We start from the raw sequence: 26,291 nt of genomic DNA on the forward strand, positions 1-26,291 counted from the left end.
TCAGGTGAGAGGGACACCTGGGTGGGCCAGTGGCCCTCCAGGGGGTGGAGAGCATCCTTTGAACCTGCCAATCACTTGATGCTCCCCTTGGAATTTCTGGGTTGATAGACACTGCCCAGCAGGGGTCAAGGGTGGGGAAAAGGAGAGGTGATTGGCACCCCACCTGGCAAGGAAACTTCAGGGACAAACCAAGGGAAACTGAGGCAAGTCATGACATCACACCGCAACACCTGAGCAAACCACTCTGTTATTGTTTCAGAGACTGAGATATACCAGAATATGAAGAGCAAGTTTTTTTTCTGATGTATCTTCCTGTCATCCCGAAGTCAGGCTCAGTTTCAGACTAAAAGCTGGATCCTTTCCTGGTATGAACCTGGGTACCTACTCCTGTCCACGAGGCCCATCACTCCACACACTCTGAGGGCCAACTGCTTTGCATACGAGATTGCCAAGTAAATGCAGGTCTGTGGACCATGTGTCAGACTAAGCCATAAATAATTTATGATGCTGGAGAAGGTGACTGTATTTTTAGGTGTAGAAATATGCAGATAAAACAGTCCTGACCTTCAATTTTCACTCTGCACTTCTGATCCTGAAGTCTGAGTCCATCCAATGCATTTCTAAAGCCTCTGCAGCTCTGAATGAGCAACACACCCCCTGCAAAGCCCCAAAACCCATAAATCAAAAAGGGAGCACCAAGAAAACCCATGGAACCCACAGGATACCTCCTGCAGCACTACACAGGATGCCCCAGCATGAGACAGAGCAGGCTCCTTCCCTTGAACCTCAAACATCCTGCAGGTCAGTCTCCTCTGGATTCTGGCTGCTGACCCTTATTCCTGACCCCACATCTAATCAACACCCCTTTGATGTCAGAGGCACATGTCCATGGGGCCCAAACCTCTCTCTAAAGCCACGGGAGCTGCCCAAATCAGCACCTTGCCATCCTCAAGCAGTCCAGGAGCAAGGATGAGGAAGGACAAAGGTGCTCACTGGGGTGCTCAACTGTAACTGTACCCTCCACCACATCTTCCTCCGGAGAGGGCTGTCAATGGGAGAGAAGGAGAATTATTCCCCACTTGGACTTTGTAGAAACAGGGAGCCCAGGGAAACTAAGAAATAATCATGGATTTGACACCACATTACTTCGGGATATGTCCAATGAGCAAGATAAGGACACACTGAGGAGAAGGGGAAATGGGTGTTGCAAGGGCTAGGAAGGGGACAAGACAATTTTGTGGTGTGTCACAACACAGCTTTCGGTCTCTGCTATCAGAAATAAACCAAGGGAGGTGAAGAGAGGCAGAGCCCAGCTGAGGGCAGGTCTCACCTGGACAGGGCAGCTCCCAGGACGAAGGCAGCATGTTCCTTCAGTGAGGCCTCACTGCTGTTCAGCCCCTCGATCACCAGCTGGAGCCCACCGATGGACAGGAAATCCTTGGCATTGTCCACCTGGGAGAGAGCAGCTTCCATCAGCACAAAGCCCCATCCCCTGGAGGACACCTCCCTTCACACCCACAGCATCCCTTCCCTCCTGCTCTTCCATCAGCAGGGAGTTTTACAAGGAATTAAATATTCTGAGGGAATGGCTGTGGCTGAGCTCGGCACAGCCCTGCCCACGAGCAGCGATGTCACGGCTGCACAGGCACAGTGTCCTCGTGGGAGGACATTGTCACACTCAGAAGGCATCGCTAGAAACTAAAATACTTTGATTATAGCTATCAAAACTGTTCTTGACACTTATTTTGGTAATTCAGCTGGTGTCAAAAACTTGATATATCTGCTGATGTCAAAAAACTCCAGCTCTTTGCTCTCCCCTGTGCAGCCTTTACTAGGGACCCGGGGAACTGCATGTTTTGCAAATGAAGTTAATTAATTGATGCTGTAATTGCAGCACCAGGAGTCAGAAATGTTTAGGAACCTGTCAGCACCAACAGGGTGCAAAGTGGGCATGGGAGTGAGGAGCATGGGCAGTTCTGGGAGTTCTCCATGAGTTCCATCAACAACTTCCCATGGACAAGGAAGGAAAAAGCCAGTCCCTTCTTGGAGGGGTCAGACAGGAGCTCCCGCAGGGAGCAGCCCCACAGTGACTTTTAGCAAACAATAATGGATCAACTGCCAGTAGGGAAAAGTTTACACATTAGTGGGGATTCATCAGCCTCTGGGTCTAAGTGGATCAGGGGCTAGCCAAGCACAGTCCCAGTGGGCATCTGCTCTTGGAGAGGAGATCAGAAAAGGCTCTGAGTGCTCACAGACAAAATTTAGAGAAACAGCACAAACTACTTCAAGTACAAAATTCAGTCCAAAGTCAAATCGATGCATTTTGGTATTCAATGATTTTTTTTTCCAGTTTAAAAGAGGATCTGATGAATGCTCAGAACTGCCTGCACAAAAAAATCAGGTTTAGAAATTCAACATTTCTCTCTGAAAGACACGGATACAACAGCAATCGTTGGCAGATGGAAACAGAATATAAAAATGAGTTATCAGCAGGGCAAGCCGACCCCCTGATGGGGTGGGACAGGACCACAAGCCATGCAGGGCATGTGGGACACTCTTCTAGTCAATGACTTCATGCTATATTTATCTCAACCATATACTTTCATCAAAATTGGCCCTAAGTCAGATATTTCAGGTACCCAGGAGAACGAAGAAGCTTTGTGTCCTACGGGTCTGTCATTACCAACCAAAGCAGGACCTGGGGAGCTCCAGCTCATCTCTGCTCCCCAGTGGGACAATGCCCACCTGTCCCTCTGCAAAGCTGCTATCTGCAGGTCTGCTGGGGCTGATTCAGGATTTGCAGCAGCTTTTGTATCCTTTCAGATGCTGTTCTTTTAACTGTCCCTATAAGCCAGGCCTGACAGTTCTCTCACTTTTCTGCAGACCCATCTTTATCTACAAAGAAATCCATGCAGCAACCCAATTTCAGCTTCAGTGGGTCCTTTTATTATTCAGCCTCTGTAAAAACTGGTTTAGTGCTGGAATCGGACATTGACTTCTGCACCAGAGGGAATGTACGGACAGGCAGGAATTTGCATCCAGCAACTGGTGTGGTAAAACCAGCCCCTGCTGTAACCTCAGCATCATCAGAGTCCTTCATGCTGCCCCAGCGTCAGTGAGACATCACAACAGCAGAATGTAAATTGTGCTGTAAAGCTTATTCTGAAGATGTGTTTATCTTTTTTAACCAGAGTCTGTCGTGAGAGCTCCAGTTCTAAAACTAACAAAATCCCCAAACTTAACAACTTGAAGGTATTAACCTCTCTGGGGAGCAGCAGATGCTGCGAGGCAGCAGCTCCTGCCTCGCTTCAGTCCACTGAAATCGGCACAGAAGAAAAACCAAAGATCAAAAGAGCTGTTGAGCAAAGTATACAGGCAAAGCAGGCAAGGGGAGGGATGGGAGAAGAGCAAATATGACAGCAGTTATTCAGGAAGCAGGTTTGAATTGGAGGAGAAAGAAAATAGGGAGGGAAGGTGAGAGAGAAAATGTTAGAAAACAAGAGCGAGGGAAAGCAGCATGTCAACTGCACGCGATGGAGAGGAAATTAGCAGAGAGAGAGATGGTGTAGCATGTCAGAGCAGAGGAGAGGGGAAGATAAGCAGAGTAAATAATTGAGAGAAAGAGCCTGCAATGCCTGAGAACGGGTCTTGGCTCCACACACTGCTGTGCAAGCACCGTGAATGCTGTTTATGAGTTACGCTCTGCCCTCTTCACATTTGCATTTGGGTTTTATGCGCTACAGATAACCCAGCAAGCCAAACCCTCCTACTCCTTCTCCAAGATGGGCTCCTGAACATGCCAAGCTGAATCGTGGCTGAGGAGAAGCAAACCAGAGCTGGCAACCAAAAGCTGAGCAAAGGCAGAGCCCTTGGGCTGGCTCTTCCAAGACAGGAGAGAGCATCTCCCCGAGCTGGGCACCAGCCACGGCTCCGACAGCGCACTCGAGACACGAGCTGCCCCACACCCACTGCTCTGGGGTGATGATGGCACAGAGTAGGGAGCAGCCTTTGCTTGCATGCCCTCCAGGGCATGGCGTTTTCCACTCCACAGGCCATCCTGTGCCCCAGAGGCAGCAGCAGGATGGCCGGGAGGTGAACAGTTCTGAAAAGCCACTGCACGGTACTGCTCTGATGGAGGCTGGGGAAGGTGAGACCAGCAAAGTGGCCCCACACGTGGCCTGGGCCACCAACACCTGCAAGGATACCCTGCTCCCACGGCAGGGCTGTGACTCGCTGCAGAGTCCTGAAAGTTCAGCCCTTCCAGGGTTATGCGGCACAAACGTCCTTTGGCTGCTGTTCAGTAATTACATTAAGCCAGTGCTGCTAAAGTCAGTCCCAAGCAGAGATAATGCTCTGGACGCATTCAACTGACTGGAAGAAGAAAGAGGAGGAAAAGCCATGCTGGCTTAGAGACAAGTCATATTTCTTATCAGCTTCCTGCCTGACGAGAAGGTGCTGCCCAGCCATCTGCCCTGACAGCACGGGCACAAAGCAGCGCTGTGATCGGCGCACAAAGGAGCCCCTGTGCTCCCGCCAGCCTCCTGCCATTCCCCCTCTCTGACCCCTTTGATACTGCGTGTGCTTCCCTTTGATGCTCCAGTCCCTGCTCCTCTGCCATTCTGAAATTGTTTGCTCCATCCTGTGCTGCAGGGATTTTCTGCTGGAATAGTCCTGACTGTTATACTGGAATCCAAGGCATCACAGGGCATTTGGGAGTTGCTTTTTAGCACAATGGCCTGATGCTCTGGCACCCTTAATCAGGCAAGATTAGCCCTGAGTACAAATATGAAGCTCTTTGGGTGCCCATTGTTCACAGCTATTCTCTGAGTCACACAGATGCCGTCAGTGACACAAAAGCAGGGAGAACAAACAGCAAGGAAGCCTCTGCATGCCCACAAGGGCAATTCAGAGTGGAAATTCAAGACAAAGAGCCCTGGAAATAACTTCCATCACCTGGCACATGGACTCCCTCTTTCACAGCAGCAACACCTCAGCTACCTGCCCCCCAAATACCACATTTTGTTCAACAAGTGCTGTTCCAGTGAAAGGGCTTGCACTGGCACCTCCCAAGAGTTGTCCCATTCACCCTCTGAAATGACAAAGTGCCACTGGAAACTCTCCCAGTGCACTCCAGGTTCTCCCAGTCACTGGGGAGGGAGAAGCCAAGTCCCTTCCCACATGGCAGAGCAGAGGCTGGATGCCCAGACACCCTCCCAGGGGTGGCACCAAGGCAGGCACCAAGCCCAGGGAAGCAGAGCTCTGTGCCTGCAGCTGCATCCAAGGGGAGGTAGGAATGTGTGAGCTGAAAGCAGAGCAAGAGAGATCAGAGAGAGGGAGGAAAAGTGTGAGCACAAACCCGAGGAAGCAAGATGCCAGGAAATATGTTCACCCTCACACAGAGCTAATTAGCACAGCGAGGCTCTGCTTGCCACTGCTTACTCACACCAAGACAAAATAGGGGGTTTTGGGTGGCTGTCACCTTCCCTGGTACAAAGACATTCTCTGTGAACTGATGTAAGGACACCTACCATCAACCACGGCAGTTTTCCATGGAAGCAGAGAGAAAATAATTATTTTCTGATCAGCCACCACTCTACTTACCCAAAAATGGCAGCTAAAACCCCATGTTGTAACATTAAGAAGATAAAAGAGGAAAAAGAGACGATAAGAAAACCAACCTGAGAACAGACAACAAATCAGGCAACCACCAGGATACTTCTGGTTCCTGGCACAGGCGATGATTATTTCCAACCTGGATATAAAATAAGCCTCCACTAGTCCTCTGCTGTCTGTTATTGTCCCAGGATTATGGTAATTAAGCAATTTGTATTACCTGATACCGATAAGAAAAATAAAGCCCCGTTTATGACACCGTATCCCCTGGATTTTACACGGTAGTTACTGAGGCATTCTTGTTACCTGGTGAACATAATATTCGAGATCATAAAGCGACGCGACTTTTTCATCCAGCGTGGAGGCAGAGCTGTTGAATTTGCTGATTAATTTAACCATAATTTCATAATCTGTTTCTATCTTCATGTTCAGCTTTTCAAACTCCTCCTTCAGCTGCTCTATGGGCCGGAACTTCTTCCTCACCTCTTCCTCTCGGGCCTTGGAAACAGAAGGAGGAAACCAGATGTGAAGATAGGAGATAGAGACAAGACAGACACAGAAAGGAATGCCAGCCCCAAATTCACAAAGGGAGCCTGGCTGTCTGTGCCAGTAGATTTATTGCTGTGCATCAGAGGTGCAGGGACAGGGTTGGAGGGTCCTTCTGAGAAGCCCAGGAGCCCAGTTAGCTATGAGATACCCACAATATGAGTGAGCAGTAGGGCTTTGTGCGCCACTTCTACATCTCTACACCATTTGTACACCACTTCTAAATCCCTACAGCATTTATGCACCATTTCTACATCCCATTTCCATCCAGCTCTATATCAAGCCCACAGGCAGCAGTACTGCTGTTCTCTGTTTGCCTGCAAGTGGATCTTCTCAAAACCTGGCTGCAAAAAGCCCTGAGGCACCTCCCTGATCTTACAGTTGAACCTCTCTGGAACTGGACATGCAGCTGGAGAGCTCTAGAGATCCCATCCAGCCCGAAGTGCCCAGTGACTCCAAGGAGACACAGACAAAGATGCTTTTGCCATTCCAAGCATTGAGCACATTCCAGAAAGGCTCTGTCTCCCAGGGAGAGGTGTGGGGACAGAAGCTGTCGTGATAAGATGGGGGCAGCTGATGTGCTGCACCATGGGGCTTGGCCAGCAAACAGCCTGTCCTGAGCTCATCTCCCTTGCAGTAACAGCACCCCAAGGGCTACCCTGAACCAAGAGAGCTGACACAAAACATGTGGTGAGGAGGAAAGGATCTGTCAGAGATCTCAGAGAGTCCCAGAGGCGCAGGAACATCAGCACTGGTGGCACTGGGGACAGAGCCTGCTGCTGGCAGGGGACAGAAGCAGCAGAGAGGCCAGGCTGGAGCTGGGCTGCCCCAAGGACAGGAGAAAGGCAGAAAGCCCCTTTTGGAAGGGATTTGTCACAAATACCAAGATTTGTTTATATGCAGAGTGAGCCCAAGATGGAGGGTTTGCATGTGTCCTGCTCCCCATGAGGGATCAGAGAGAGCTGGAGGAAAACCAAGTGAGCAATGGAGGTGCAATCTGTGTCGATGGAATGATAAATTACCACAGGTACCACACCCAACCCACCCTTTCCCGAGCTGCCTCTGCTGGAGCACAGAGGGGCTCAGTGTAACTCCATTTCCTCTGACATAGAGCCTTCAAGGATGGATTTGCTCTCTGCAGGAGTGACTGCAAATGGAATACTTTAGGTCCATTAGATGTAGCTGCTTTTAGCCTCATTGCTGGGACAAAAGCTATTCTAACAGGGGGTTTTAAAATATGGCTTATTTTCACCTAATAGAGTATCACTAATTTTTGCATTTCAATGATCCTCATTTCCAGCAGCCCTTTTCAGCAGCCCTGCAATCAATCAGCAACGCTGCTATGGAAATAATCTCCAGCAAATGAAATCGTACCATGCTGCCACATAAGGGAAGAAAAAGCCTTTCTGTGACATAAAACCTTTAGAGCCTTGACTCCTCTTGCAGTTTTCGTTTGAGTGAGCCAACACCAAGGCAGCAGGAGGAGCAAGGGTTAAGGAAATGCTGCTGAGAGGGAGAAGGGAAAGAGGTTGTGATGCACCTGATGAGTCACACATCATCCCACCTATTTACTTCGGGTTGTGGGTTGTTTTGTAACTAAATGGACAACTTGGAGCTTGTATAAGGAAACTTCAGCCCCTGCTTCACCATGGCCACTTGGGATTTGCTATCCAGGGCACAAGGTTGGAAACCGAAAGGAAGGAGAGTAGTGAAAGGGAAATACCCTCCGTAAATACCGTCAGCTCCAATGCAGTTCCCTTTGGGGTCTGCAGACATTTTTGTGAATTGAGCTGCAGTGAAACAGGTAAATTAAATTGTTCAGAGCAGCTGTGGCTGCCCCTGGATCCCTGGAAGCGTTGAAGGCCAGCTTGAATGGGGCTTGGAGCAACCTGAGATAGTGGAAGGTGTCCCTGCCATGGCAGGGGGACTGGATCAGCTTTAAGGTCCCATCCAACCCAAACCATTCACAGAATCTAAGAGTCATACAGAAATTCCAGGGATCAATACCACTAACAGGTTAGTAAAGTATTTTAGGTCCATATTCACCACAAAATTAGTTTGCACACTGTTTTCAAAGCAATCATTTTAATCACTGTATTTCAGCATAGTGTAACCGGGTGTGTTCACATCCCTGCAATGTGCATTGCTTTAGAAATGGGAAACTTACCTTCCTTTCTGCCTTCTCACTTTCCTTCATTTTAGCCAAGGCCTTTTTGAGCTCCTCAGATGTGAATGAATTTGCATCAACATCAACCTTGCCCAGACTTGCAGAAGAAAAAAAACAAACGAGAACATGTTAGAAGTGAACAACTGCCTCTATTATATTTTCACTGTGAAGTTCTAGCAATGGCTAAGGTAGGAGGAAAGGAATGAAAAAACCCTACATGCTCAAGAAGAGATTGGTATGAGTGCTGGATTCTGTGTGGGGCCTGCTGACATCTCTCCCTGACAATCAGGGGCTCTACAGACAAAAAACCTCAACTCCTACCACAATAAAAATAGCTGAAGAATTGATAACTCAGAATTTTGTGTTACAAAAGAGGAACCATCCCTGTGGCACGAAATCATTGCAGAGGGCCTACAAGCTTCAACTTGGAGATGTCAGCATATGAATATTGTACAAAAAGTACCAGGAGACCTCAGAGCATCTTTCCAGTGAGTGAAGGGGCAACAAGGAAGTGGGACAGGACTCTTTGTCAGGAACCGTAGTAACAGGCCAAGGGGGAATGGGAATTAAACTGCAAGATTTGGAATCCATTTGATAATGGGAAGATGCTCTTTACTGTCAGGGTGCTTGTCCCTGACACAGGGACCAGTGCAGAGAGGCTGTGCATGCCCCATGCCCAGGAACACCCAAGGCCAGGTTGGACAGGGGCCGGAGCAACCTGCTGTGCTGGGAGGTTGCTCAGGTTGGAACCACATGATCTTCAGGGTCCCTTGCAAGCCAAACCACTCAAGGATTTGATCATTCTACCATGCCCATCTCCCAGTCTGCAGCGGCCCTGAAACGTCTGTGACATCACAGCTCCCAGAGTGTTCCAGGTGGAACGTACAGGACCTGGAAACGAGCAGAGCAGACACTGCGCCTGCTGCCAGCGGTCAGTTGTCGCTCGCTCTGCACTCTGCCTGGCAGCGCTGAGCTGTGGCTGCTGCCTGGGCTTTTCCTGACACATGCTCTGGGGCACCAATCCCAGCAGGATGTGCACTCCCATGCCAGTGGAGGTACAGTGCCATTCCAGGGAGGGAGCACCCTGCTTGAGCTGCCAGCAGCCAAGTGGGAACGGATCGTGTGGGACGGGAACCCCACTGTGAGATTGTGCTGCCTCTTGCAGACTGCCAGAGACACTGTGGAGGAGATGCAACTCCTCCATGCAACTCCTCCATAAGGACATGGTGCTGGATGCGGAAGAAAGGATGGAGGTGGATGTGGAAGAGCCGGTTGAGGGGATGGAAGTAGACGTGGAGGATAACATCGAGGAGATGGAAGTTGATGAGGAGGATAATACCGAGGAGACGGAGATGGATGTGGAGGACAGCATCGAGGACATGGAAGTTGACGAGAAGGATGAGGAGGAGCCCATGGTCCTTGGATGAAGATGGACACCCAACAAGTAAGATGGACAGATGCTCCCCATGGCCTGCCCACAGACACAGTGGGTCCCCTGACGCCAGGCTGGGGCTGGGCTGGATGGCCCCGCTCAGGGACACGGTGCCCGCAGGGGGCCTGGATTGTGGTGGCACAAGCACCACCCCTGGCCTGCCCTGCGCTTGCCTGGGGCCACACCAGCCCTGCCAGCCCTGGCCCAGCCCAGCTGGGGCCCAGCTCCCAGCCCAGCTGGGCCCAGTCCTGCCAGCAGAGTCCCATTTTGCTGCTTCCTTTCTTGCAGTACTGATGGAGGTGATGGCTGTAGATATTACAACTTTGTATATATGTTTGAAAACTCAGAAGATTTCTGTAAATATGTTCTTAGATTAGAAGTTTACTGTAAATATGTTTTGAAGATTGTTAGTCCATAGGATCCCTTGTAAATATGTTCTATAGATTGTTGTTGTTATAAGGATTATTATAATGAAAGGTGTTCTGTAAATCCTAGACTTTGCCGATCTTCGGCAAATAAATACTGCTTCTTTTTAGAACCGCACTCTCTGTCATTCCTTTGGGCACAGGCAGCCTTTGCACAGTTGGGGTTTCCACTTGTTCTGGGATCCCAGCGATGGAGGTCCCTGGGGGAGCTGGCACGGCCACCCCGGGGCTGGGGGTCCCTGTGCACAGGGCGTCCCACTGACACCACTGCTGGCGCTGGGCGCCGCTGCTGATCCTGGGCTGGGGCACAGCGCTGTCCCCAAGAGCTGAGCTGTCACCAGCACAGAGGGGGCTCTCACAGCAGAGGCCCCTGCAGCCATGGCACCAAAGCAAGGCAGGAAACTTTCAGCCACCCTTCCTGCTGCAGCCACAGGGACTCCTGGGCCCAGAGTCGGCATCAGGCCCAGGGATGCAAAATCCACCTTCCCGCTCTGAAGGCCATGGCAGCCTTGGCAACTGTGGCACCTGGATCTGGGCTGCTCCAGGGGCTGATGTTTAAGGCTTGGAGCCTCCAAAGGCTCTGGGCTCTGCTTCCCTGCCTGCTCTGCACTGCCCTGTGCCCGCATTGCTCAAGAGACAAAAGCCAAGCCGGGTGATCCTCACCCTGCCCGCATTCCTACTGCTGGCAGCGGCCACTGGCTCCTGTCCCCCACTCGGGTGACAGCAGGACGGAAAGGGCAGGATGTGCTGGGCAGGGGGCAGGGGGCTTTGGGCCCTGTGGGTGCTGGTGATGGGGACCGTGGGCCCAAAAGGGCCCCGAGCTCAGCCCCTGCCCGGGCAGCTGTTCCCAAAGCCCCACACTCCCCAAGAATCCCCATCACAGGTGGCAGTGGCAAATCCCACATGTTTCAAGAAAGAAATTCCCCATAGCAACTAAACCAAGGGTCCCAAGGGAAAAGTCAGCACCAGCTGATGTTTACAGCACCTTTACAAAGGTGGCTGCAGGGCAGGTGTGTTCTCCAGGGCCTCTGGCAGTGCCTGGTGTGCACGTGAGCCTGTGGGACTGCTCCCAGTGGCACACAGCACCGGGCTCACGCCAGCCCTCAGCCCCTCACAGCTGATCCCAAGGAGCAGGCTCAGAAAGCCGTTTCACACCAGTTGCTGCAGATATTTCAAAGGACTAAACCTCATTCAAAGAAGCCACGGTGCCAATTTCCTTGTGGTGTCGGGGCACGAGAAGCCACGAAGGTGGCCCTGAATGTGCACTGAGGGCACCTCCACTGCCATCCCAAAGGGAACCCAAAGGACAGGGCTCTGCTTTCAGCACTGCTGAGCTCCTAACGCAGCAACAAAGTCTCAGCAAGAGGCAGTCACTGAGTGCACCAGAGAGCCTGGCCTGTAATAAAAGGCAGGAAAACCACAGGCCACCCAACCCAAAGCCTGCCATGTCTGTACCTTTTCCTTCTTCTCTTTTCTCTCGTGTCACTTTCTCCCTTTTCTCTGTCTGGGAGCTTGGCTTCTCTCTCTCCTGTCTGCAGGTTCAGCCGCACGTGTGACCCTGCAGGAACAGCTTGACCTGCAAACAAAGGTCACATTATTTCAGAGTACTGCACTGCTCCAGCTTTGGTAGGGACTGGGAGCTGATGGCACATGCTCCCCCTTGGGAGTAGCTGCTCCCCGTGCCACACAGTGAGTAGTGGGGTATCCACCACTGACCCCCCTCCCACTCAGCAGCACTCCTAGAGTGCTTCTTTTCCCTCCCAGAAGTGCCACCCCAAGCCACCAAATGTGTTCCTGTGCTGCCAGGCTGGCTCTGATCCACAGTGGAGGTGGAATCATGAGCCCAGCAGATACTGTATCCTTCCTCCCTTCTGGCCCAGGTCCTAGGAGAGCACTAAAACTCCATACCAGGTGTGGATTTGGCGGCCACATGGAGAAAGGGGAATTGTTGCTGACTGGGGCAGACAGAATAAAATGCAGCTGCGAGAGGGAAATTAAAGCATTCCACAGAGTACAGCCAGGTATGCTGCACATCAAGGCTGTGCTGGTGTGGAAATACTGTATTAAAAGGAATTTATGATCACTACTATCTGCTAACAAAAATACACAGAATACATTAAGCTTCGGTTTTAAATGCAGAAAAGATAGGAAATTCAGAGTGGTTTTTACCAGTTCACCACAAACACATCTCAGTGGCCAGCCCAGTAGTGGGGTGAAGAGGAGGCAATATTTGGTTGCTACTTCTTGATAGCATTTCTTCTTCTCTTAATGCAGGAATCCTGCCTGCACAGGACAGTGAGGTTGCAGCTGAGCAACCATAGAGCTGTTCACAGATGGACAGACAGACCACAGCTGCTCACCCTCCTCCCTCCTGAGAAGGATTCTCAATTCAGCCTTTCCCTTCTCTCTTCCTTTTACCTAAAAAGGTACCTGAGATAGAGTAACAGCTTGCAGGAGACAGCTGTTCCTTCACTACCAAAGGGAAGTGAAGACAAAGGTAATTATTTTGTACAATAAATACATGTACTCACAGACAAAAAGCTCTGGTCTTGGGAACAACTGGGATGATCCCTCCCTGTTCAAGACCAAAGAGACATTTCCCTGATCAAAGGACCTGGTGCATCCTATGTAATACCAGGATGTTTGTCACAATTCAGTCAGAAACATTTCAAAGCCTGTAGTCATCCAATAGGTATAAATGCATTTAGAAAATGCAGGGAAATACATCTTGGAGGATTTCCTATTAAAACAGGGTTTGCATTTCTGGTAGACTCTCTTTCTCTCCATCAGTCCTGTACACTGGAAGTTGCATTGGTTGGATATGTGAGAGGACAGGTGTGATTATCTCCCCATTTTAAACTAGGGGAGGACAGGTTAGTTGCACCTCCTCCACACTTGGAATCCTTTCCATGGACAGATCCCAACCTCCTCCTGCTCCTTAAACTTGTGATACACAGGACCTTTAATCTCTGTCTATCTGTGGCAGCATCCTCCCACGCTGAGAAGCTGGGCTCTGCAGGAATTTGGTGCCATCACAAATCTGTGCCCCTTGCTGGTGGTGGAGTGCTGGTCAGAAAGGAGTTTGTAGGATCTCCATGAAAAGGGCAACACCACATCTCCTGTTCCTGGCTCGGACAACACTGGGACAGGGCTCTGCCAGCAAGGAAAACACAGCCAATGTTAACGTGCTCCAGTGGGAGTTGTCCCTGCCCACAGCAGGGAGGTGGAACAAGGTGAGCTTTAAGGTCCCTTCCAGGCCAAGCTGCTGTAGGATGAAATGCCATCGCATGCTGAACAGGAGGCAAAAGGACAAGCCCCTCCTCCGCAGACACCGAGGCGCTGGGGCACAGCCAGGACCCAGCTGGCTGCCTCCCCCCAAAGCCCAGAGCTCTCCTGGCCGTGCCACCAGCGCTGGGCAGGCCAGGTCACAGCCCCAGCAGTGGCTGTGGCAGCTCTGGGCTGTCACTCAGCCAGGAAAGGCCTCTGACAGGGAGCACAGCACAGCTCCAGCTGCATCCAGCCACACTGGCCTGCCAGGGGAGAGGAAGGAGGTGGATGGAATCCCATGGAGGGAATCACCCCAAGGAAAAGCACAGGAGCAGGTCCAGAAGGCCTGGGGGACCCAGCCCTCCCGTTCCTATTCTCAGTGTGAGAGATGCTACTCACTTCCAAAAATTTAAAAGGTTTATTAAAACCTTATCAAAAATACAACAGAAGACTGAATAGAGAAAATATTACAGCTCTGGGAGCACTTCTCTTAACATTTCCCTTTTAATTGTGAGAGTCAACCATGGCATTACTCATCTGTCACATCAGCAAGCAGGAAATAAAACCAAACCCACGCCTGGTGCTCACGAGCTGCACCCCCAGTACAGCCAAATCCCAGAGGCTGCATCAGCCAAGGCACAAACCCTTCCTGCTCCTGCTTGGCACACTGAATGGGATTTAACCAGGAGCATCCAAACCCCAGAGCAAAACTTGCAGCCCTGATAGGTTTCAGCAGCTCTTGGTGCTCCAGGGATTTCCCCTGGCCACTCTGCACAGCAGCCCAGGTTCATGGCACAGCAGGACAAACACGCTGCTTTAATAAATAAACCATGAAAAACATCTCTGTTTTCAACAAAAAGATTGACATTGACACTTAAAAATGTTACAGCTGTTCAAGGAAGGTCTTCTGTCTTATTTAGTTTGGGGTATTTTGAAGTCAAAAGTGTGTTTGAGGGTGGGTTGACTTGAATAATGTGATTAAAATTCCTGATTTAGATGAGTAAGCTGGAAATCCTGAATTTTAATCATGTTTCAGTATGTAGCTTCTAGACATTTCCCTTAAAAATAGTTGATTCTCTTTGATTCCTATAATTTGATACTATTCAACAACTGGGAGCACACACTGGAGCAATACATGTGTAAGCAATTACACAGCTTCACATGCTGCTAAAACAGAAACCATTCTGTTAATAGCTTTTTCCCAAGAGAAATTAATTTTTTACTTATTGTTTGCATTAAGTTGCATTTGGGAAATGAAACTCAATTAAAAAAATACAAAATCACATTTTCATTTAAGCCATTTTGTAACATTTTTTCTCCTTGACACCTCAGACAAATAAAAGATGTGTATCCACAGGTAGGCACTGCATAGATGTGTTATTGGATTGTCCCTCTTCCTTGAGAGCTGCAAATCCTACAGCTGCCAGACCTCATCCCTTGCTCCTCATAAAGGGAAGGAAGAGTTTCCATTCTAGTTAATTTCCCAGCTCTAAATCAACTACCCAGTGAGTATAAATAGCTGTGAAATTCCCTCCACAAATGTGCCAGAAGGGCTCCAGCTGTGAAGGGGGAAGCAGCAAACTCTTGCCCCCACAATTAGTTTGGAACTCTTACCACTTAAAAAATATCCCACTCTTGGGATTTTTTAACCACAACTAAAATAAATTAAAATTGATTAAAAAATAAGATCACAGCATCACAGAATGGTTTGGTTGGAAAGAAACCTTAAAGTTAATCCCGTGCCACCCCCCATCCCATCCCATCCCATCCCATCCCACCCCTTGGACAAAGCTGCCAGCCACTGACTGCCCATCAAGAGGAGCCAAAGAGGGACAGGAGACTCTCCCCTTGCAGCACTATCCTGTCCCCCTTGGCAGAGGAATGTCCCCAGGGAGGGCTGGAGCAAGCAGAACCAAGGTGATCCAGCTCACTGAGGCAGATCCCTGGCTTGTCCCCAAGTGAGCATCCTTGTTTGCCATTGTAAGAGAATTCAAAAATCTACCAAGGGTTTGAAAACAAGCCCCAGTTATGAGTCAGTAAGTGGCTCTGCAGCTCTCAAAAATTACCTTGGTATGTGAGCAAGCCTCAGATAACATCTACCTTCCTTTATTCTTTGTTTCTCTCCACAAAGGGAGGGAAAAGGGACTTTCTTTCTAGTACAGGCAACAAAGGAATCTGGAATCAATATGTGAATGTTCCAGCAAAACACACCAGCAGTGCTGCAGTACTGAAATAATCACACTGGCAGAGCATCCATAGTAAGTTATCTGATGGCACCACACCTTCTCCCTTAATAAAATAATGATTAAAAACTACCAGGAGACAAACCCCAGGGAGCAGCAGAGCTCCCCACATCTGTGTCCCTTGCTCCAGGAGCCACCAGTGCCAGGGCTGGGGAACTGGCTGAGGCTGGGGCATCCCATGCTGGTGGCACACAGGGGACACTGTGCCTGACTCCAGCTGTGCCTGGGTGGATGGGATGTCCCACACCAGGGTGCTTGGAGGAAAACAGAGGAGCCAGGCCCAGTCTGGGGGGCTCAGCTCACACCCTGACCCCAGGCTCTGGTTAGAGCTGCTGAGCAAGGAACCAGCAAAGCCTGCCGGGTTTTTTTTCCTTTCTTTCCTACAAAGGCAATTCCTACCACTCTGCAGATTGTTTGTTACTTCAAAACAGAACATTTTTACACACAAAAGGAAGACATGTAGCAAACACAGGTAAGAAAGAGATGGATTGCTGATGAGAAGAGTCCTGGAGTCTGAATCTCATTTTATTTCTTTCTGTCCTTTTTTCACTCAGCTCCAGCCTTTTGCATTAGTTCAGTGTCTGGCACTCACTGCTCCTCCAAATTAAGTGCCACTAGAAAATGTCATTAATATGCTCTATGTCACCTCCTCCTGATAGCTAGTGGAGAGGTTTCACAGCACTGGAAGCACCCCAGCATTCCCCACCTCGGGCAGGGAGGAAGCTCAGACACCTGTGTGCACATCCCAAGTACAAACTCCTGTGATGCTGGAAGAAATGCTTTACAAATCCACTCCCTGGGCAGCTCTTCCTCCCAACTGCACTGCTGGGAAGCCACAGCTGCCTGTTGAGTGCAGCATCTCCTCAGAGAAGCACCAGCCTGGTCACTGCCTCTTGATTTCTCAGGTAACCAGTAACAGCAGGGGCTCTGTTACCTACTGCAATTAATTATAGAGAAAACTCTTTTATAAAATAACTGTCTGCTGTCCATATTCATAAAGGGTTCCCTAAGCATGAGCTCTGACGAACCCCTGGGGTGATGCACCATGCCCAGTGCCATGGTGCCACCTCTCCCAGGCGCTGCCCCGCTCAGGCTGGAGGAGCTGGCTGCCTCTGCCTGTGAGTGACCAGCCCTGCTGGTGCCAGCCTGGTTTCATCACTGCTGTTCTGTCTGATCATTGCCCAGAGGGCTGACAAGGACAGGGATGTCCTTCTCTTCCTGGGATTGCAGAGGAAACCCTAAGAAAGGAGTTTTGTCCTTACAGCATGAGCAAACAATTGGCACTGCTGCTTCCTTCTGCCTCCCAGGGCACCCAGATGTAGCAACATGGGGGTTTAGATGGTGGTTGCTGCTACCTTTTCCCCAGTAAGCATCTCCTGTGGAAAATGTGCTTGGGTAAACATTCAGGGAAAGCAGTCAAGTCCACACACCACACTCACCATGGCCAGCTCAGCCACAAGAGGCAGAAGGGCCTTTTGTATGATGAATTCCAGACAAGGTTTATTCCAGCATGCCAAAGGGGAACCAGGGACAAAGACCTGGCCATGTGGTGTGCACAAGGTTGTGCAGGGGTCAGTGGCCAATGGTCCAAAAGGCACCAGGGCAGCACAAAGGGCAGGGCGAAGGGCATCGCTCTCGAGGGAAGACACGGAGCCTGCCACCAGGGATACCACAACCAATGAGGGAACAGGGAAAGGAGAAACGACCAGAATTTGGGACATATGGGGAAAGGAACTGGGGTGGTTCATAGTGTTGTGCAAGGCTCCATGGGGAAGTCTTCTGTTTCAGCCTAGGTGAAGACTCTATAGTATATCCTTCCAGGGCAAGGCCCTGGGAATTGCCCTGAGGGATTCAAAGGATTCCACACCCAGACACATTGGGAGCAGGCAGGGCCTGATCCCCCAGCCACAGATGTTGCAGAGGCTCTTCCAGAAAGGCCTGAATGGGATGAGTTGTTGAGAGGCTGAATGAAGAGCTCAAAGCACCTCAACAAAACCAAGGAAGTCTCATGTAAGAACTTCAGTTGGTTAGTTTATCTGACAAACCTTTTTGTGACATTCCAAGCTATGTTAAAAAACATCCTGGAAATCGACCTGGCAGAACGGTGATGTCTAACTATGACATCTTCTCCAACACTTATTTTGTTCTGTGCTGCAGTGGAGCAGGGACAGAAGCCATCTGAAATACTTTCAATCCTGTCAAGGGTGAATCTGTCCCCTGTTCAACACTCAGCACTGCTGCTGGCAGCAAAGTCATTCCTGGGAGAGCTCCAAAGCCACCCTGTTCTTATATATCCCAACAGCAGGTGTATTCCTGCCTCTTCACAGGTCCCAAAGCAGCAGCACTGCTTTCTGCTGGACTACAACCCCACTTGAACAGGGGCAGGAAAAGAATTATGGAATGGTTTGGTTGGAAGGGACCTTAAAGATCATGCAGTTCCAGCTCTCCTGCCACAGTGATGCCACCCCGAAAGGGCTGATCCCATTGCAGTTTCTCATTTAGAAAGACAGAAGTGACCCACTGGTGCTTGCTGTGCTACTGCTATCCTGTGGCTGATGCCACAGAGCTCACTGGGGGGACTCAGGGTGATAAGGCTCCTCACACCAGGAATACAGGGAGACACTCCCCACAGTAACCCTTGGGAGAACTTTCTTGTACCCTGTGATTTTTAATGCCAACTTGCTGCAATAACCACATCTCTAAGCACCATCCATCAGGCCTTCAGCTCAAATACTTGTTTGGCTGAAAAGGGTTTTAGAGGCACTCTTTTGTCACAGTGCTGAGAGGTCTTCTCTGTAATTTGTTCCCCTCAGCAAACAAAATGAAAATGTTTTTAAAGTGATGCCAGAATCCAATCCCTCCTCCCGTGATTCAATCCACAGCTAGCAGAGAACAAAGCCTCACAAGGAAGGGGCTCTCCACTAAGTAACCCTTGATTAGAGATGTGAAAGCACCCTTCCATTTGGACATTGGGCTGGACAGTGCTCACAACTGGCCCTTTTCCCTGAGCCAGGGCTGTCCTTTGGCACTGGGATTTATGTTCTCCCAACTGATCAGCCAGTGCTGAGTGCTCTGAACGCTGCTATTCAAACAGAGGCACCCATGAGGCTGGGCTGTGCTCCCTCCTCACTGCCTGCCAAATCCACTTGGCTTCTGCACCTCCTGCAGCAAGAGGGAAGGAGGGGCAGGCGAGCCCCTGGGACAGGCAGGGCCGTGGGGACAGGCAGGGCTCGGGCTGGCAGTGCTAGAGTGGGTCCCTGTGATTGCTGCCCACCCTCACTGGCAGCCAAGGTGACGATGATGAAGACGGGCCCAGCCTCGTGCTCAGAGCTCAGCCTGCTGAACACACACCAGACCTCATCCCTCTTGTGCAGGGGAGCCACGAGGACAGGAGGGGTGGCTGCCACACACAGGGCACAGTGTGGCCCTCCCATGAGGTGCCTGGGCCCCCTGAGAAGTCTGGAAGTGATGGAAGAGAAGGTGGAGGCCAGCAAGGTGCCTGGGGAGGAGGGATCTCAGGGAAGGAAGGGGTGACAGGAGGGCTCGAGAGGGAAATACAGTGCCTCTGATGGAGGCACTGCTGCAGCACCTGCTGGTGTATCTACTGCTGCTGCTGCTGCAGGAGGGAGATGCTTCCTGTGGCAAAGAGCTCCTCCAAGTGCTCTGCCCTCCCACCTCCCTCATGGGAGGGCTGCTCTGCCTTGCAGTGCAACAGCAGCAAACACACCAGGAAAAAAATAACCACAGGGCAGGAAGAAGGGTTGTCCTTTTGCAGAGTGGGCACAACATGTTTTCACTTTCCCAGCAAACCCTTCTCCCCAGTTTCAAAGCAGGCACTGCAGTGAGTTACCACAGCCCCGGGTGCAGCAGGAGCCATGTGCTCAGGATTTAATACGAGGCACTTGATTTATATTTTCTTCTGATACTGGGCTTGAAGTCTGTGAACTGCAGCAGTTTAGAGAGTTTAATCCCACAAAGGTCCGAGCAGAAGAAACAGAGAGACCAAAGGTATCCAGCCACACTCTGATATTTCATCTCTCAAATGGCACACCAGACTGCAGAGACACTGCAGCGACCTTTGTCTCACCACGTCCCCAAGTCAACATCCATGAGAAGCTTACTTACAAAAGCCAGTTTTAAACCCTCTCCAACTCACTACATTATTTATCCCCAAGCCAATGCTACAATCCATTCAATAATTGTCATTCCTCAGGTCTATTTGTTACTCCAGAGAGCCCATCTGGGATGCTGAAGGCTTGGCGACATTCAGAGAAGATCAATGCAGGATGTAGGCAGAGAAGGACAAAGCAGCTGACCAGGAGAATTGAGAACCTGACAAAAGGAACTGAGGATGATATTAATTATGTGAAATTTTAGGCATTTAATACCTTTTGAGAGAGGCTTCTTTACTATGATGGAGGTTAGCACCTCCAGAACATCATCAACCATCATGACTCCCACATCTGTCACTCTCAGAGAGCCTCTTCTCCTCTCTCAGGGACTCAGAAGATGGCCACCAAAGAACCTGGCAATGTGAAGGCACAGAAAGGACACAATAGAGAGGGATAATCCATCAGGACCAAAACCAGTGTGAGAATCAGAAGGTTTAAAATGGCCATGGTTAATCTGTGTTGGAAACGAGGAGTTAAAGGCTAAAAGGGCTCAACTTGAGAAGGGTAAAGGAGCAAAAAAGGAAACTATTTTCCAAGGGAGGGCTGAGAAGCTCAAGAAGGGACATTCATGACCAGGCCTCAGACCTCTCTTTTCCTGTCCTCAGCTTCTGAGTCTGTAACTCACTGCTGAAATTGCAAGGATGAGACGTGTACGACACAAACTCCCTTCTCCCAGCTCCAGCTCCAGTGGGAGCGTTTCAGGACACGCTGTGCTGCTGTCAGGGCGTGCAGCTGACTGCCTTGGATCCCATCTCTGCTCGATGTGTGTCAGCTGGCTCCCCTCACCCATGTCCCAGCACCGGTGTCCCCCGAGCCCGGAGCGTCCCTGGTCCCGAGGGCACGGCTTCGCAGTGTTTGGCCAATGCTGCCCAGTCCAGCCCTGGAAGGTGCTGGTCCCACCAGCCTGGCTGCGAGACAAGCAGGATGGATGGGAAGAGCTGCCTGCCAGCCCCGCTGCCAAGGCAGAGTGAGAACAAATTTGGATAATAAAAGCTGGAATAAGGAGATGCCTTGGAGAGCACGCTTTGCAAAGCTTCAATTTAAAGCCTTGTTTCTACAGCTAACGCAGTCGTAAGGGACATTAGCCTAATTTCTGTCAAGAGAACTTGTCAACACTGCAGTATTTAAGATAGACACTAAAGATGTGTTTTATCTCACAGATAGATCACTACGAAAGGAAGGAGCTGTGCCACACTTGGTTCACAGGAAAATAAATTGACGTTCTCCCTGGGCCTAATTGGTGGATGCTGTTTTATAACACCACATGCACGAGCAGCCTCACATTTTATCAGTGTGCAGCTGAGATTGGTGCCAAATCCACTGTGGGGTTAGATACAGGAATCCACAGGGACATGCTTCAAATGGGCACCCAAGAACACAGAGCTGGGCATTTTCCAGTCACAAAGTAGATGAAACATTTGGCCATGTCCTGAACGGTCAGGTCCTTCTACTGATGGGGCTCACCAGCTGAGCCACAGCTAGTGGGGTGGGAATTCAGGGCCAAGGGGAGAAAACTGGTGACAGAAGAAGAGAACTGGCTTGGCTTCCTCAGGACCACCAGCAGGAACTTGCCTGGCCTGTTTTTTAGGGACACGCCATGGTGAGTCAATAGAAAACAAAGAAAAGAGAGGCTGTACCCTGCAGCTTTAGGAGAGAAGTGTTAGCATGCTCCTGCTCCCATCATACCCCACTCTGAGGAACTAAAATGTCCCCAGGAGTCCGAGTGTGTTAAGGTTGGCATGGCTCCACACGCCCCACGTGCCAGCCTTGGAGCTGGGTTTGAGTCATGCCCAAGATAATGCTGGTGCCACGGCACAAAGGTTTGTCCCAAACTTGCAGCTTCTGCAGTGGAAAGTTGAAAATGCCCTTTCATTTGCAGTTGTTACACAGAAAGAATAGTGATGTGACCTTGTCCCAGCCTTGGAACAGAAATCAGCTTGCAAAGGAAGCCTGAGGGAGCACGACCCTGAGCTGCAGGCTCGAGGGCAGGAGGGTGGCTCTGCTCTGCCACGGATTCTGCACTTGCAGAAGAACTAAATCACTACAACAGCCAGAAATGTCCCTCGGGAAGGAAATCCTCTCAAAGATAAATCAATAACTCAGTGTAATTTTAGCATGCAGCCAGGAGAATTTACATTGCCAGGAAGGCTGAGAGCTCTGCCACAGAGACAGAGGCACAGCATCATCAAACAGCCCTGCACAGACCCTGCACAAGAGCTCAGGCTCTGGGTGTTCACTGCAAAGCCATGAGGCTGGGCTCTGCATTTTGGAACCCCACAGACCCAAATCACAGGGACAGCAGCAGGGATGTGGTCCAGCCAAACTCCCTTGGGACAAACCCACCTTTCCCTTTTCTCCTCTGCGGCAGCAAGGCTGCAATCATGGCAGTGGTGGCAAACACTCCAGGTCCTGCAGGGTGAGACACACAAAGCTCAGCTAAACCAGGCACAGAAGCAGAGGGGGAATGCTCCAGCCACAGCCTCCACCCCTGGCCAGGGGGTTCCCACCAGCCAAGCCACCCACAAAACAGCACAACAAGGATGTGCCGCAGCCCCTGGTGATTAATGAGACTGCAAGTTACGTAATTATATTAATGCTAAGTACACTCAGAGCAGTAAGTTCAAGGGAACTAATGGCACTTTAGAGCACAGTTCAACACTGAGCAGTAACTCCAGCAAAAAGGGGGAGGAAAAAAAAAAAGCCCCTAATTATTCAGTAGCTCTTCTCCCAGATTCTCAGGGTCAGCTTGGAGGAGAAGGTGGCCTGAATTATATTTTTGTTTCCAGAACATCAACAGAATTTCTAAGTGAGTTCCAGCGGCAAGGTCAGAGCCTGCCCATTGTTATGCACGGCAGCCCATGCCAGGGCTGGGCTGCCGTGTCCCCTGCCAGCGCTGCCACCACCAAGCCCTGCTATCCTGGGGACACAGGACCAGCTCCTGTGCCAGTGTTTGTCCTGGTCCCCCAGCACGGACAGACAAACTGCAATAACCAATTCCTCAGAAGCCAGATGTAGCCTCCATGTCTGAAGGTGCAGGAGCTTGTCCAGGATAAGCTGAGGAGCAAACAGCCCAACCCAGCAAGCAGAGGTTTGTGTACACCCAGCCCACTCCAGAGCGCCTGTTGGCACAGCCACAGCCCCAGGCAGATGTGGAGCCAGTGCCAGGGCATGCAGAGCTGGGAAGGACTGTGCCCACACACACAGAGCTCTTCCCTTGTACAGCCCACCTGGAGCCGTGGAAGCATTTTGGAGCACTCGTGCTGGCCACAGTTCTGTCACTCCTCACAGGTTCCTGTGGTGCCAACAAGCTCTCACACAGATTGTGCCATCCGTGCTGATGTGCTCCAAGAGCCTCTGTCTGGAAATCCAGCTTTACAGCAGTTACCAACACAGTCTGGGCTTCTGTATTACTTCATTGAGACTTGGACTTTTACAGGTGCCTGGAGTGGACAGGGAATGGCTCCCACTGCCAGAGGGCAGGGATGGATGGGACATTGGTAAGGAATTGTTCCCTGGGAGGGTGGGCAGGCCCTGGCACAGGGTGCCCAGAGCAGCTGTGGCTGCCCCTGGATGCCTGGCAGTGTCTAAGGCCAGGCTGGAAAGGGCTCGGAGCAGCCTGGGACAGTGGGAGGTGCCTGCCATGGCAGGGGGTTGGAATTGGATGAGCTTTAAGGTTTCTTTCCAACCCAAACTGTTCTGGGATCCAATGACTCTGCACCTCTGAAATGCTGAGATCTGCCCCAGAGCTGCCCCAAGGGCCAAGGTCAGTGCTTGAAGCTGAAGGTCCATTATGACCACCCCACACAAAGCTAGGACAATGACTTCTTTTGCTCCTACAACACAGAACACAAAGCTGCCTGAGAAGCCAGGGCAGAAGAACTCTGCAAAGGCAACACAAAAGAGGAGACCCCACAAGCCTTACACGACCCCTGTGGCTGACTGAAAACCAAACTCCAATTAAATGAACAGGCACAAGTTTGTGTCTCAGGATTGCACTCAGAGCTGTCCTGGTGCCTTCCAAGCTCAGCAACAGGGAACATGCAGAAGGCAACTCAGTGATGATTAGGAAGACACATATGAAGTTATCCATCACAGAGCAACCTGTGTGCACCTACATATCCTGCAGTACAATCAGAAATCAATAGCAAGATGCAGAAACCCTCAACCACTCAGTAAAATATAAAGAACACTTGTAATATTGATTTTTAAAGCACCTCTGTGAAGACAGTTGAGAAGCCTGAGAAAGCAAAGCAAAATGCCTGAATTGAAACCTTTTTTTTTTTTTTTCCCTCAGAAAGACATTAATAATGGATTTTCAATGTAAGAAGAAAAACTGAAACCCACACCAGATTCTCCTGGTAATAACAGCTTTCTGCAAAGCCCAGCTATTAATGTAACAGGGACGTCCATCAATCAAGCACACAGAAAGTACTTTGAGAGCTAAAAAAAGAGCATGCAAACATCTGCTTTTGGCAACTTAAATTTTGCCCTTAAGCACATGGAACATAATAAATTATCAGGAGGTTGGGCTTGAACTTGTTTTCCTCCATCCTGGACCTAAATGCTGAGGATAAGGATGAAGGTACACAAACATACTGCTGCTGGGATTTGTCCTGACAAAAAGTGGGCAAAAGGAGCACGGTTTCATTGGTGTTTTCATTTGAAAACACCTGGTGCAAGAGGACACCAAACAGGGGTGTAGCATTTCCCTGTCTGCATTTCAGAGAGCTCCTGTGAACCCTTTTCCACCTCCAGCATCCTCAGCACATCCAAGCCTGCTGGAGTGGTCCCACAGTGGAGTGACAAATGTGCAGTGTGCTCCAAGGTGCCCACGGCCTCCCTCCTTGCACAGCCCCTTCCCTGCTCCCCGTGGAACTGGGGTGATTTTGGCAGGTCCTCAGTCCCTCAGTGTTCTCTTCAACCACCACATCACACTGCCTGAGGTGCCCCAGCAACCCCAGAAAAGCTGGATTGGCACCAAGGAAACGGCTGCAGAAAGCAGCTGGGGTGTCCCCACGCCTCCAGTGTCTCCTCCCTTGTAAAACACAGCAGGTCAGAGCAAGTGTTGAAGATAATGAACACAATTTACTGATTCCAGCACAGAAGGCTGCAGGCATGGCTGCAACTAAGCTTTAATAAATTCTGAAGAGTGACACCATAAAATGGCATTATGGAAGCCTGTATTTATTGTCTCCCCATGCTTCCGTCTCCAAGGTGCCACGTTACACTTAATAACAGTTTTCTCCCCAGCTGCCAGTGTTGCAAACCCTGACAAGCTAGTGGTTGAGCCAGCCCTTCCCAAACACACACACCTCCACCCAGCACACAGCTTCCGTGGCAGGAACAGGCAAAAATTATTAAACCAGGCTGCCCAGCCTGTCCCCTCTGTGCTGGCTCTGCAGGGCTCCCTGCCATGCAGCAGGACAGGAGTTTTGTCCCTGGAAGTGATGCAGAGGAGGAGCAGCTGCTGTAGGGTGGTACCTGCGTGCCCAGTGCCCTGCTGGGACAGGAGCATCCCTGCCCTGCCCTGCTGGGAACACCAAGGCCCTGCCAGCAGAGCAACCCCACCTGAAACTACTGCCTGCTGTCACAGCTCAAAGGCATCAACACATCCTTGTGGAGAACCACGGGGAACCAGAGGTCCTCATGGAGGACCATGGAGAACCAGAGGACCCCTGGTTCCTTGTGCCAGAAGAGCAGGAAACCTCCCCATTCAGCATTCCCAGCTCCACTACCACTGCAGTGTGCACTTCCATGGTTCCATATTTAGCTTTTGGACCATGGATACAGTTTTTCTGGAGCATGGTCTCCACTGAGTTTCTTGTTCTCCCTGCTGGTGTAGTGTTCTAAGCCTGCAAGAAAATCACCTTTGAGCTTCAGGCAGCTCCTCGGGTGTGGATGGAGACTGGACAAGTATAAAGATGCCGTTGTTCCACCCCTGCCTGCATCACCTGCACCGCAGAAGGCACAAAAGAAATCATGTGAACCATCTTTAGTTCTCTTCAGAATACAAAAAGGTAATAAAACCCCCCAAACTCACATATATCAGTTTATCAAGTACAGCAAACAGTACAAACAGGCAGTGCAGGTGTGTTAGGCCTCAGAACACTCCCAGTGGATGGAGGAGAGTGTGTACATCTCCTCACCCACTGTCCACCCCTCTGGCCACAGCTGGGCTGCAGGAGTCTCCATGTCCCTCCGCTCTTGCCAGCTGACAGCTACCAGCTCTCCTCAGCAGCCTGGCTCCGCTTCTCCTCCAGAACAAGTCCTTTCCCCTTCAGAAAGCAATCCAAAGGTTTAGAGAGCATCTGAAGAGATCAGTGTGTGAAAGGATGATGAAACAGGGGTCGAGTGAAAGGCCCTTGACTTCTCTTCCAGCAAAGGCTCTGCCCCCATGGGGCGCCTTCCCTGCAGCCTCTGGCTCCT

The 26,291-nt window shown here is 50.4% G+C and overlaps 1 protein-coding gene across 3 annotated transcripts in view; it reads right to left on the bottom strand.

Moving 5' to 3' along the window:
* SIL1 (SIL1 nucleotide exchange factor) overlaps positions 1-26,291 on the bottom strand; it is a 91,777-nt gene that overhangs the window by 32,021 nt on the left and 33,465 nt on the right. For all 3 annotated transcript variants that reach the window (XM_041470048.1, XM_041470056.1, XM_041470065.1), the window contains 4 exons: positions 11,639-11,759; positions 8,327-8,423; positions 5,920-6,111; positions 1,331-1,452 (listed from right to left, as the gene is read on the bottom strand). In XM_041470048.1, coding sequence (XP_041325982.1) covers positions 1,331-1,452; positions 5,920-6,111; positions 8,327-8,423; positions 11,639-11,759 — 532 coding nt within the window. The remainder of the gene's footprint in view (positions 1-1,330; positions 1,453-5,919; positions 6,112-8,326; positions 8,424-11,638; positions 11,760-26,291) is intronic.

The sequence above is a fragment of the Pyrgilauda ruficollis genome, unplaced genomic scaffold (genome assembly GCF_017590135.1).
Source record: "Pyrgilauda ruficollis isolate IOZ18807 unplaced genomic scaffold, ASM1759013v1 scaffold105, whole genome shotgun sequence".
In the NCBI taxonomy this organism is placed as follows: Eukaryota; Metazoa; Chordata; class Aves; order Passeriformes; family Passeridae; genus Pyrgilauda; species Pyrgilauda ruficollis.